Source organism: Morone saxatilis, unplaced genomic scaffold, assembly GCF_004916995.1.
Source record: "Morone saxatilis isolate NCDOM2014 unplaced genomic scaffold, NCSU_SB_2.0 Contig10, whole genome shotgun sequence".
Lineage (NCBI taxonomy): Eukaryota > Metazoa > Chordata > Actinopteri > Moronidae > Morone > Morone saxatilis.
Window position 1 is genome coordinate 12,021,214 of NW_023339652.1, and position 12,738 is coordinate 12,033,951.

Here is a 12,738-nt window from a genome sequence, read left to right on the forward strand (position 1 = left end):
CCATCCATCCTTCCATCCATCCATTTGTCCATCCATCTGTCCATCCGTCCATTCATCCATCCGTCCATTCATTCATCCATTCATCCATCCGTCCATTCATTCATCCATTCATCCATCCGTCCGTCCATCCATTTATCCATCTGTCCATCCATTCATCCATCCGTCCATCCATGCTCCACCACAGCCAGCCCCACACAGAGCCAGCGAGCTGCGTACGTGCCCACCTTGGCACCGTCCATGTCGGCTCCAGACGCAGGGGGCTCGCCAGAAACCACAGTTGGGCCAGCCGGGCCTTTGCCAACAGACTAGCAGGAATATGAGAGCAGGAATGGAGAGAGAATTTTTTTTCTTAAAAACCACTGAGAAGAAATGTGGAAAGACAGAGGAAAGGAGCTTGGCAGTCGAAAGTCATTTGAAGGGAGGAGAGAAGGAGAGAGGAGATGTGGGATAAAATTCCTCGATGGAAACTATCCGAGGCATTCGCTTCACAGATCCTCATCCTGTAGTGCTATGAGTGATTAATACTGCACAAGTCCCCTTTATACTCGGGACCAGGCAGACTGCAACCGCATATTGGAACAGAGGAGCTCCTGTTATTATATTTTAAAATAGAAATATATTTTACCTTATCCCTGGGCACTGCAGCGGGCAGCTCTCTCATCCGGTTTCTTCTTTGCTCCTACAAACACAAGAACATGTGCTGGTACCAATGATGGATTTGGCAAAATTACAAAAACTTCAACACATCTGAAAAAAGTATGTAAGTAAATGTAGTGAAAACACAGAGAAAGGAGTTATCCAACTTCCTAAAGAAATGTTTTACTGACCATTCTGCTAATTAAAATACATTTTGTCTCCCGCCTGCAATTTTTTACATACTCAGACTAATGATTCCTAAATAATAAAAATGCAATTACCTAAAATAAAGTGTTCTATGGAAGCAAAGAAAGGCTGTAATAATTTAAATATTATAATATAAACTGAATATAATACTGAAAACATAATTAAATTTAATCACAACTTAACAGAAGAAGAATTTCTTAATAGAATTTTGAATGTATAGGTTGTCCGAATTTATGTGGTTTAAATTCCACTATTTGAAAAACTTTTCGGGTTGGTCAAATTCAACTCAACTCAAATGTATGATCTCAAAATTCAACTCAGGTGAAAAACTGGATTATTGGTGAATTTCAGACACCAAAATATAAGATGGAAAATTCCAATTTAAACATCCAACCTCTGTCCTATCAGGTCTCATTCTGCCAGTCGTACGATCCAAGTGTGTAATCTGCCTTAAATACAAGAGTCTGAATTCTTCAAAGTAAATTTTGACTTCTGACTTTCACCAAACCTTTTTGTCAACTCTGATTAAATATTAATCACACTTGCATTCTCTATCTAAATTTATGAACAACAAAAAAAGAAAAAAGGTCAGGTATTCCAAATTGAAAACCTTGAAGTTATGTACCTATAATAATTCAGACTGATGGTTTTCAAAGTAAAATATTCAATTGCTATACATTCAGTTGCATTATATTTCAGTATTAGTAGTTAAATTTCACAATTAAGTATTCAGATTCAAAGTATTGCTTTTATTTGCTTTTATTCTCTCATTATTCTACCATAAAGATGTATGTATTTCAGGGTATTCTGGCAAGAGTACAGACCTCTATATTGTTATTCAAGACCCCACAGGCATCTGCAAAGTCTGGATGTTTGGTGTTGATGTAGGCCAGCTCTATTGCAACCAAGTTATGCACCTATGAAAGGAGAGAGGACAACTTCAGTCACCAATCAAATGTTCTGAGTCTCATTATACTTAAAGATAATGACTGCAGGCGATGGCATTAAAAATCAGATGATGGTACCATCTCATTGGTGATGGGCAGCCTCTTCCTCAGGAGGGAGGTGACTACTTCCACGATGGCCTCGTGAAGTTTAGGGAACCTCTGCAGCTCCTGCGGGACAAAACGTTCTGAATGTGGATGTCTGCACGCGAGGGGAAGTTAAATAAATGAGATCCCTCCTTTGACAGAGCTGATTACCTGCGTGCTGTAGTTGCTGCAGTGCTGAATGATCCTCTGCATCTCCTCGTGGACCAGCTCCACGCAGCGCAAACTGGGCTCCTCCAGGCGTTTCACCTGCTTCTTCACCAACAGCTCGAAGGAAACCTCGGGCACAAACAGCGACGGACGCGGGCCCTGATTTGGGGGGATGGAGGGAGCTGCAGGTTAGTGAATATTACCCGCAGCAAACACAAGCAACAGAATAAGACTGCATCTTACAAAAATAAGTCATGTTCCTGTTGTTTTACGTGAACTCGCTGAACTAACGATGACAGGACAAACTCCAGTGCCCCTAATGATGTCACATTTATGAGACAGTGCAGCAGCACTCACGGTTGCGTTCCTTATGGCTGTTAGGATGTCTATGGTGCTGAGCCCTCCCAGAGGATCCACAGACTCCAATGTTCTGCCAAAAGTCTCGTGGAATATGTAACAAATCCTGGCTCCGCCGCACCTGAAAAATAGCAGCGGGGGGATATTAGCTGTGATGTGAACCCCGTGGCCCCCTCTCCTGTCAGCTCTTCCCTCACAGAGGCCGTGCGTGCTTCAACTTACAAGTTGTATTATATTAAATGATGAAACCAATGCAGTTGTTTTGCTCATTTTCACTGAGCTGGATCAACAGCATCACCATGTGGCCGAGCGGAGGAGAGGCGCCTTGTACTCACAGTTCTGCCGTCTCGATGTATTTGGCCGTGCCCTCTATGGTGTTGCAGTACTCTGTGGCAAACTTGGTGATGAGCTGGAGCAGGGTGGCACTTTGGTCTTCGACGGGCTCGCCGTAGCTGCTGAGCAGGGACTGATACTGGGCTGCCAGCACGTTGATCCGTGTCTTCAGCTCAGGGAGACAGTCTCGGATGTGATGCATCAGTAACCTGACATTATGGCAGGAAAGGGCAGAGGGTTCAGTTGTTGTGCAGATATGTAAAACAATATTCTGAGCTGTTAAGGGTCAAGCTGAACATCAATTGTCTAAATGAAAGGTGTTTAATAACAGGGCTGCTGATGCTGACAGAACTGAAATGTGTCCTGGTAACATGTTCTGTCCTTACTTATACCTGTGCTGGAAAAATTAAGAATTTTATTTGTTTGTTTGTTTAGATAGACACACACGCACAAACAGTATAAAGAAGGGTTGTGGGTATTAAATTCACCTCAGTTTTGCTCTCTATTTTGCCTTAAAGTGGCATATAATAATAAAACCGTGTCTCTTCTGAAAAGTAATACAAAGTAAGGTCTTAACTTGTCTAAGTAATACGTTCATTAATTTAAATGGTATTTTACAGCACAAACATGGTAAAAATGTTTCACATTTTAGTTTTTTTTGTTAAATGTCTCAACAACAGATGGACGGTATTGCTATAAAATGTAATAATACCTTTGAAATCCTTCATCTAACGCCATTATCAGGTGAGAGTTTAGCTCGAAACACCACTTTCAGTATAATCCCACAGCGCCGTGAGTGTTCATATCTTTCTTTGGAATTGTATTTTTCTGTTTTGTCTGCAGCCCTGTTGCACAATAAGCATCCGCTATCACAGTGACACTGGGGTCTTAAAGGCGTTTACACCAAAGAAATCATGAGGCTTTGTGCTTTAGAAAAGATGACTATAATAATATGATCACATGTACCTGTTAAGGGTTCTGGCCAGGTATTTGGTTCCGTTTCTGGTGGCGAGTGATGGATATTTCTTCTGCAGGAAAGCATGCTCATCTCGAATGGCGTCGGCCACAGACTTTTTATTGTTGATGTCCAGCTGGCTCCTTGAAGTTAAAACACAACAATATGCCAGCAGTTAGTCCTGGGCAATACAGGGGATTCAAAGTAAATGTATGGAAAACAATCTTTTATCTATCTACAGTACAGGTTTCTGTGGGTGTCAACAGGTTCAATTTAAAGCCTTTTTAAGATCATTATGAACGCAATTTCAGACCTATTTCATGTTCATACTGATAGAACAAGGAACAACCAAAACTGGTTCCATAATGGTTTCGTTTTGTAGTTGTTACAGCATGATAAATACACATTTACAAATGTACCTTTTACAACTTTAACTTCATTAATCCAATACATTTTTAAGATCTGTCAAAATCATATTAAAGACCATTAAATATCTATAAACATAAATAATATATATAAACCTCAGATGATTGGATTTAAGACTTTTTAAGAACTTGCACACATCCTGGCTCTCCATACATCATGATCTTATATTTGTATGCAATAACAATGTACTGAATATCCTAACAGTGTATCTGGAAAATAATGGTTAGTGATGTTCATTAAGCGGAACTGAAGGATGATACAGCTGGCAGTTTTTATCAATACATATCGATACGCCGGCATTAAAAATGTATTACAGAACACTCATCTCTGTTCTCTACAGCTCTATTTAGCCTCACATCTCCATTATCACACACTCATCTCTATTAGGAGTGATGGACTGTTTTATAGTGTATTCGGTACAGTAAATATAGCTTTTCAGACCTGTTGACCACTCCAATGAGGCCCAGTTTGACAGGAATGACTCGGCCCATCAGTACATCCATAGCATCAGTGCCCGCGTCCATCAGGTCCAGCTTAGTCACCACAGCCAGCGTCCTCCTGCCTGTTGAGTCACATTCATTCACATAATAGCTACCAACACATACCTTGTAATAGTCATCTTTTTACCATTGACTGTTTTCTTCACAGGTGAAACTAGAGGCTAATAAAAGGCTGATTTACACTTTAAAAAATCTGATGATCATAATGGTTTTGGATGTTCTTCTTCAGTGTTTCTTACCGTCGGGGTCGACCTCCCGGGCCACCTTGAGGGCCTCCGAGGTGGCCATGTCTGTGTTCGCCGCAGTGACAGCCAGGATGATACAGTTGGGGTTAGAGATGTGCTTCAGGATTAGATCTCTTATCTGAACCTCAATGTCCTTAGGCTGATCACCCACGGGCACCTGAAGGGAACAATACCAATTAAAAGCAAAGAACACAGTACGTGTCAATTTGATTCGTTAGCAACTACAGCGAGGGGGTTTTCAGATTAACACATGTTCAACCAGAGTGGAAGGACTAATGAGGCTGGAATCAAAGCCTGGAGACTCTTGGGTTCTGACAGCAGGTTCAGAAGCATTAAGATTGAGTTGCTAATTCCCTGCGGTCCTACGAATACGAAATACACAAAAGCATCGACCAGACAGGGAAATTAACACAAGTGACCAGGCATATCTGGTAAATCTTGCTTTTTGAGCGTTGTATAACAAATTTCCCTGGAGGGTTGAGATGATCAAAGCCTTGTCTTGGGGAGAAGGAAGCAGGAAGTACAGCACGTGTTACCTTAGTGATTCCTGGCAGATCCACCAGTGTGAGGTTGACAACGTGAGGAGAAAATATCTTCAGATGAATGGGTTCATCACTGATCCCCTGCAAAAGGGACAAGAAAAGAAGAGACGTGTAGTGCATATTTAACAGATTAGCACTGTTTTAAAGTTAAAAATAAGATTTTTTGGCGGTACATCTTTTGGTTTTTTTCCCAACAGGCTGTCAATTCTGATGATAATAATAATATTATCAGTAATATTTGAACAATGCTATTTTGACACTGCTGTGTAATAGTGTGCACTATAGCCCCTATTTGTGCCCGTCGTGTGTCAGCGTTACATTTGATCACATTAACAGAGCTGAGTATCCAGTTCTCGACATACCCGGGGATGTTTGTTTAACAACAGTTATGGCTGTTATGAAGGTATTTCAGGAATCCTGTTCTAATCATATGGATGAAGAAGATTCTGCCCGCTGCACAATCAAAAAGATTTTTAAAAATGTTCCCAAGCTGCAACTCTGTTTCCAAGCTAGGTGACCACCAGCTCCATCTTTGTTTTGGATTAAAAATTGAGTTGAGAAAAAGTTTACAAATTGGCCTTTATCACAGCAGCCACGAAATAGTAGGGTAAACACAGGTGTTACGAATTATACGTTTCGTTCCATTCAGGTCAAACAGAGTAAGGGTGCTGCTATTGTGCATGTTGGCTCACTGGAAAGGCTCTGCTACACTAAATGGAACATTGAATGGAGTCTTCATTTGTATCATTGATGACACTTGTGTTTACCCTACTTTTCTTTTTTTTTTAAAGGCTGTGAAAAAGGCCTATTGTTTTTATGGTGCCGAAGAAAGAATGTTTTTTAGTCTTTGAGGTTAATATTAATATATTCAGAACAGCTCACAGATTGCCATGAGTTTATTTTTCAGAGAAATTGATGCTTAGTTCTGTGACTCAAATGTAATGCTATTATGAGGCACAAACGGCAGCAAGGTGTCTGCTATAGTTAGCTTGGGAGTGTTGCAAATTAAAGGTAAGAAGCTAACGCAGAGATAGTGTCACTGCTCTGTTTTGTTAGCAAGCGGAAGCAGCTAACGTTAGCTCACTCTCTGAGGAGGTATTGATATCTGAGCGAATTGCTATTCAGTTGGGCTAATTGCAAAGGCTAACACTGTGTGAGGACAGAACGGTTCTTCTGAACTACCTTAGGGACTGAGAACAACGTGTACAGTAACTAACTTTGCGCCAGAGGTGGTGGACACTCAGGCTAAGTCCCAAAGAAACAGCTGAGTTGAAACTTTTGCAGGCAGCAAGAAGAAGTTTTTGACTGACTGTTGGTGTAGTGTGAGCTTAATTGAAGGGGGAGTGTCTCTATCCTCACTGACACTGACACACTTAGAACTTCTGATGAGGTCTCAAAGAGGCCGCTCCCAGAGAGACACTCACTCATGCTACTCAGAGAACCGTGGTCATGTAAGTAACCCAAAGTTGCACAAAGCTTAATGAGAAGTCTTTCTTCTATTTGCCCTCCTTTCAGCTTCCATCTCCAAACCCCAGTAGCCCTCAGCTACATGCCAAAACATGTTGGTGTGATTTTCCACTGTGGTCACAGATTTGATGAACACACTATATAAGCTCTGCTGTGAAATCCAGTTTGCTCAGCTCAGGGCTACATCCAAAGTCAAGCCTTTACTCATATTCTCAGATTTGGGGAAAAAAAGAGATGCTTTCATCTCTTTGCGTCTGGATTCTTTTTAATTCTCTGGACATGTGTCACTAATACCTGGTTCGCCTGCAGCTAGCGACAGAATGTGCTCATCATTTGCTGCTACAGTGGTTAATAATGAGCTGTTTATTTATACATATAGCTTATAGTATGTTGTTATTATTTAAGATCTTTGTAAGGCTTCAGATCTCCTTCATCCTCGCCTTCTATCACTAAGTCGTCAAAAAAAATCCTCCATCCCGCTCTCATCTGAAGATAATAGCAGCACCTACTGCAGTGACCTGAAATATCGTCTCTTGATAGTGAATAAGGTATTTTTTTCAGTGTTTTGTCTACTGATATTTTTTGCTTTGAAATGTATAGGACTTTGCCTAACATCTGTTGATGTGCTTCATTAATAGTTGACTCGTTCCTGCAGCTTAACAGCACACATGCAAAACGTCTGTATTAGAAAACATACAGAATGATGTCTCACCTTATTGTTCCCTGATATTCGCTCCGTTTCATTTTCAATTTCTTGCCTGATTTCATCAAAATCTGTGTAGATCTGCAAAAACAAAAATAAGATAAAGACAGGAAAGTGTCAAAGAGTATTTATTAAATGTGTTAATCATAATCTGAATTCATACCTTATTTTTTGTGTGCAGAAACTTGCCCCACTCTTCACCTTCTCTCCCTGTGACACATAATAAAACAGCGTGGGTTTACAGTTATAATTTGAAAGACAACTACTCTGCGCAAGCACGGCTAATGCAAGGGTCGACGCCTGACAGTTATTGATCCAGTAAATAAGACAGTTGGAATTTCAGGTGTGGTTTTGAGGAGGAGGAGGAGAGGGAGGAAACAGAACTAAGAAGCTAATCCAGGTTATTGAATGTGGAGACACCTGTTTAATGCACCTTTATGAAGCTTTGTGCATTTTCACACCCTGGCATCTGCAAGTGATTAGAAAGACAGTGACAGACAGAACTTTAAAACTGGTGCTTCTATACCGGGCACCCGCAAATGCTATTACTTTTGTCATGCTTGATATTAAAAATATGATGTTTCTTTTTCGCCATGTGTGTTTATTAGCCTAAAATTTCTAATGATTTACGCAAGAATCCTGACACATCATACACAGGATTTAAGCAAAATCCAAACACTACCGTGGACTGATACACTGCTGAGATTAGAGGGATTTTGATGCTTACCACTCTCATCATTTTTCCTTGCATCTCCAGGATCCACATGGACCAGCTGGAGGATAAGCGGTCGCCTGGTTACGACACCAGTCCCTCTGGGCAGCAGGTCCCTGCCCACCAGGCTCTCAAGCACTGAGCTCTTTCCACTGCTCTGGAGACACAAAACACAGACAGAGACACAAGTTAAGACGAGGAGGGACAAAAACAAGGTCTACCTTCTGATTTAACACACTCAGATCCAGCATAGCCCTCATATGGAACCATGCTGGATCAGGGCTACAGCCAACAGATAATTGCACCTGTCTTCTCCTCAAGCAATGACCTGGTTTTGGATAACAGAGGTTAGTGTGTGGATGAGGATCTTAAAATAGCCCTGATTGAAGATCAAAATAGATTCCACCGCCAATGCCAGAGCAGACTTAATATGTGGATTTTTTTAGCAGAGCTTTGAGTCTACAAAGACCTCTGCGCAGCCTCAGTTCATTTGACACATTACTCTAATTACTCTCACATTTATTCTAATAATGTCCTCTTTATCTGTGCAGGCATGGCGGTAAAGCAAGGTTACCCAGCTAGCCTGACAGCCGCTGTAAAACAAAATGCACAGAGAGCATTTTACCTGAGTCCCCACTACTGCTATCTGCGGCAGCTGTATGATATCCGCCCCCACGGTGTTGAACACATCCTGGAGCTTGTTCACTACGGGGATAAGAGCCTCCATTGCTCGCGGTTTATCAATAAAATGAATATAACCAGCTATTTTCGTGATGGAGCCAAAGTCATTCAATGTCCCACCGACACCACCATTGCAACAACACCCACTGGATGGACGAGAGGTTTTGTGCGGTGTCGGGAGTTGTAGTTTCTCCAGCGGGCGACAACAACAAGCTCAGGCGGGGGGAAGACTACAGTAAACGCGCTTCGAAGATAACGCGAGAGTTTATTTCTCGCGCATGCGTGTAGGGATTGTTGATGACGGGCGAGCTAGCTTCGTTAGCCGAGCAGATTGGTTGATTTCGACCCTCTAACCTTTAACTCACGGCCTGATTTTGAGTCAGTAGGTTAGTCTGCCGCTGCCAGTGCTCTGTTACTCCGTTACTCCACCATGCTGCAGTTCCTGGTGAGTTTAACTGACGGTAACATGACATCGACCTCTGCCGGGATGAGGCGAAACTACCCTAGCTGACGTGTTAGCATAATGATAACTCGCTGTCAAAAGTCCTGACGGTGGTAACCATAGACATATAATTATATTGATATGTCTGTGGTGGTAACTAATTGAAAGTAGCCCCTGTAAACAACTACATAGTCCCTGAAATGGCCGCTAACAGGACACTCAGGGGTTACTGTATCTGATGGTTCCGCCTTGAGTGACATTTGTTTTTTATGTTGCAGGCTGGCTTCACCTTGGGAAATGTTGTGGGGATGTACCTGGCTCAAAACTATGATGTGAGTTTGTTTAATCTTATTTTTAAATGTCTTTAAGTGTAACGAGTTAGTGAAGCTATCTGCTTGTCTCACATAAATAAACATTATTTCTTTAATGTTGAGTCAACACCTTTCTAAAACTGCAACACAAACATTGTAACCTTCATTATAATTTTCTGTTTCACGTTTTTTGTAAGTAACATAAAGGGAAGGGGTTGTAAAGTGATAAATAAATGATAAATGAATGGACTATTGTATTAGACTGTATTAGTTTTAGCTGTACATAATAAACTGTATTGACTGTACAGCATTTTCCCTTCTAGGTTCCCAACATAGCCAAGAAAATCGAAGCCTTTAAAAAAGACGTGGAGGCCAAGAAGAAGCCCCCAGAGTGAGCAAAGCGGGGACCATGTTGAAAGCAAGAAAAGATGGACTTTGGAGAGAAACTATTTATTTCACAGGGTTGTGGTGTAAACAAGCATGCATTTGATAAAAGGAGCTGACCATGTAAAATATGTATAAGAATATTAACAGTGCCTGCAACCGTATTTGTTGCTTCCCTTAGTTTTTATAGGCGTGTTCTCATTGTAGCCTATTTTTGTAAGATAAATTGCGCAAAGACTGGATTTAAAGAATATTACAAGAAACTGGTGGGATCACTTTAACTGCAGTATCATGGCACTGTTAGCTGGCCTTTTCTGGGATGCACTGTGGTGTTTTAACTTACACATGACATTCACTCATATCCACATCAGGTGTATATAATGTTCTCCAAACTAAATATTAATAGAACATGCAGTTTCTCTTGTGTGTTGTTTTCCACAAAGTTCAGACATTTCACTTTGCAACCTTCCGACTTATCCATAACTGCCAAACTTTTTTTATTTTGAAACATTCATCTTACAATTAAAGTTGTTGATAATTAATTTGTACGTCTTTGCCTCATGAATGAAGTCGAGTTTTACTGGCACAATTTAGCAGTTTTGTATGAATTTGTGGAAGAAAGACAAAACACATCCACATTGCTGCCTTGCACTGGTTCCAGCATTTAAAACCTGTTTACAAATGTGTCCACCAGATGGTGCCAATAGCAAGATGTTTTTTTAGTTATAATCACTTGAATCAAAAAACGGGGAAATTTCTCTTAGGTTTGGCAAAAATGCTGATCTACTTTTTCTTCTTCCGTTTTGTTCCCTTCTTCTTCTTCTTTTTATTTGATTGTGGCCACCCAAAGCCTCTGAACTCCAGACAGTCCACTGCATTGTGAGAAATGTAGTAGACATTCTCCATGGCTGCTGGGCTGAGGATGTCCACCTCTGTCTTGGTGGTTTTGGCACTAGAGGACCTCTTTTTGCGTGTTTTTGGACTCCCAGTCTTCTTGGCGGGCCTTGAACTGTGGGACCTTGATTTTTTGGATTTTGTGGGCTTCAAAATAAAATACAAAGTGGTTTAGGTTTGGTTCCACTGCACTGAGTATATTGAACAGTTTGAATAGTCCTGGTAGTCTACGATAAATATACTTTACCATAGTGGAAGATGTCAAGGTTACTTCCAATATGAGAGATTATTTACCCATCTGTAAAATGAGATACTCATAAGAATGCTATAACAAACATGTTTTTATATATAAACAAAATGGTTTAATGGCTACGTACTACATAAAGTGCAGCCTCAAAACACCTTCAACGCTTTAAATAGTCAGAAATTAAAAATATATACGTTTATCTTACCAGTTCTGGAATTGGCACTGTTGTACGTGGCAACTGAATGGCTTCAACTGGGACAGTGATACCCCATTTGTTTATGTCCTGTTGTCGTAGAGACGGGACAGACTCATGAATGAAGGGGTTGGCGTCACCCACAAGCCTGTTAATTCTTTTGTTGCATTGGAGATGCAGCTAGGCTACAAATACAACACATTGCTCAACAAGAGAGGAGTGTAAAAGACAAGAACTGAATCAGTTATAGTTTCAATAAAAGCCAACAGCTACCCATCTTTGCCTTTTTTTATTTTTAGTGCAGTGTGCAGTGGAATTCATCACTTAAGACAATAAGCTTTAAAAGTCTTTGGCAATTCTCTCCAAATTCTCCTGATTTTAAAAGCCCTTGCATTCACATTGTGAAAATGTAGTTCTGACATCACTGTAACATTTAAATACATTCAGTCAATGTAAAACAACTGACTACCATGCAGAAGCTCTTGGATCTCTCAATCATGCAGTACAAATAAATATTCACAACCATAACAAGTATGCAGCCACTGTGAGAATAAGAAATCCAATATGGACCCAACAAACTACTCAGTTGTGAGCGAGACACGCACAACCCAAAATAAAAATGCGTTGTACACAAATGACATCAAATTCAACAATCGGTTGTGTACTAATTTGCTGTACATACAGTAGTAGAGTGGCATCCAAAAATTATATTCTTGTATTTCATAATTGTCTAAATAAGTCTTGTGAAAATAGCAAATATTATATTCCAGCAATAACAATAATGGAGGTTTGTGGATTAACTGCATAGAGCCTTTTTTCCCCTTTTAAAAGGCAAAATTTGCTTTAAAAAGCCTCTAGTGCAGCATGACAATAATAGCTTTGTTTTTCATGTAAACTGATATTGAAGTGTCGGGTGGCAGCAGGATGGTGTGGAGAATGTACAGCATCTGCCCGGCTGATCTGTCAGTAATGGACACACAACACAAACTTTAACCAGATTCAGGGTTGTTGAATTAATAGAGCAACTTTGTGGCAGTGATGCAGGAGCAGAAAGACATTTTTACTGCAGAGCCCCATGCATTTGAGCCCTTGAGGGTGTCTAAAAGGGTGGAAAGATGGGGCGTTACGTAGCAGAGCTACTGTGTAGAGATGAGATGCACTATCATGTGGATGATGCGGGAGCCGCGGGGGCAGCTGCACAGGTCCATGCTCGGGTTCCTGATTTTATCCTCCAGCAGCTGGTCCAGCTCCCAGCGCAGCTCCTTCACCAGCTCAGCCACCTGGGTAACACACACACACACACA

At 40.9% G+C, this 12,738-nt stretch overlaps 4 protein-coding genes across 5 annotated transcripts in view; 1 reads left to right on the forward strand and 3 right to left on the reverse strand.

Moving 5' to 3' along the window:
* Positions 1-9,210, reverse strand: part of LOC118339724 (dynamin-1-like protein) — a 12,922-nt gene extending 3,712 nt beyond the window's left edge. Inside the window, exons 1-15 of one of the 2 annotated variants that reach the window (XM_035677431.1) lie at positions 8,908-9,210; positions 8,298-8,439; positions 7,734-7,780; positions 7,580-7,651; positions 5,395-5,481; positions 4,853-5,015; positions 4,555-4,675; positions 3,699-3,830; positions 2,735-2,941; positions 2,400-2,520; positions 2,046-2,201; positions 1,869-1,958; positions 1,668-1,760; positions 626-679; positions 225-305 (exon numbers count right to left, since the gene is read on the reverse strand). In XM_035677431.1, the coding sequence (XP_035533324.1) occupies positions 225-305; positions 626-679; positions 1,668-1,760; positions 1,869-1,958; positions 2,046-2,201; positions 2,400-2,520; positions 2,735-2,941; positions 3,699-3,830; positions 4,555-4,675; positions 4,853-5,015; positions 5,395-5,481; positions 7,580-7,651; positions 7,734-7,780; positions 8,298-8,439; positions 8,908-9,009 (1,668 nt within the window). In that variant the 5' untranslated portion in view covers positions 9,010-9,210. The remainder of the gene's footprint in view (positions 1-224; positions 306-625; positions 680-1,667; positions 1,761-1,868; positions 1,959-2,045; positions 2,202-2,399; positions 2,521-2,734; positions 2,942-3,698; positions 3,831-4,554; positions 4,676-4,852; positions 5,016-5,394; positions 5,482-7,579; positions 7,652-7,733; positions 7,781-8,297; positions 8,440-8,907) is intronic. The other variant, XM_035677441.1, reaches the window with a different exon arrangement.
* Positions 9,211-9,240: 30 nt separating this feature from the next.
* Positions 9,241-10,642, forward strand: stmp1 (short transmembrane mitochondrial protein 1). The gene is made up of 3 exons (XM_035677559.1): positions 9,241-9,408; positions 9,684-9,737; positions 10,040-10,642. Exons 1-3 carry the CDS (start codon positions 9,394-9,396, stop codon positions 10,109-10,111), a joined length of 141 nt encoding a protein of 46 aa, XP_035533452.1. The 5' UTR covers positions 9,241-9,393; the 3' UTR covers positions 10,112-10,642.
* Positions 10,643-10,788: 146 nt separating this feature from the next.
* On the reverse strand, positions 10,789-11,561 carry LOC118339791 (small lysine-rich protein 1). Its single transcript, XM_035677543.1, has 3 exons — positions 11,447-11,561; positions 11,242-11,292; positions 10,789-11,141 (listed from the first exon to the last, which is right to left on the reverse strand). Exons 2-3 carry the CDS (start codon positions 11,242-11,244, stop codon positions 10,884-10,886), a joined length of 261 nt encoding a protein of 86 aa, XP_035533436.1. The 5' UTR covers positions 11,245-11,292; positions 11,447-11,561; the 3' UTR covers positions 10,789-10,883.
* Positions 11,562-11,704: 143 nt separating this feature from the next.
* The window catches only part of dhx57 (DEAH (Asp-Glu-Ala-Asp/His) box polypeptide 57), a 9,895-nt gene continuing 8,861 nt past the window's right edge, over positions 11,705-12,738 (reverse strand). The window contains exon 25 of the mRNA XM_035677418.1: positions 11,705-12,714. Coding sequence (XP_035533311.1) covers positions 12,571-12,714 — 144 coding nt within the window. The 3' untranslated portion in view covers positions 11,705-12,570. The remainder of the gene's footprint in view (positions 12,715-12,738) is intronic.

What these genes read in the sequence shown, in the direction of transcription:
- stmp1 (XM_035677559.1), top strand. An exon ending in ACCTGGCTCAAAACTATGAT is followed by an intron (nt 9,738 to 10,039) that starts GTGAGTTTGTTT and finishes TTTCCCTTCTAG; the next exon opens with GTTCCCAACATAGCCAAGAA.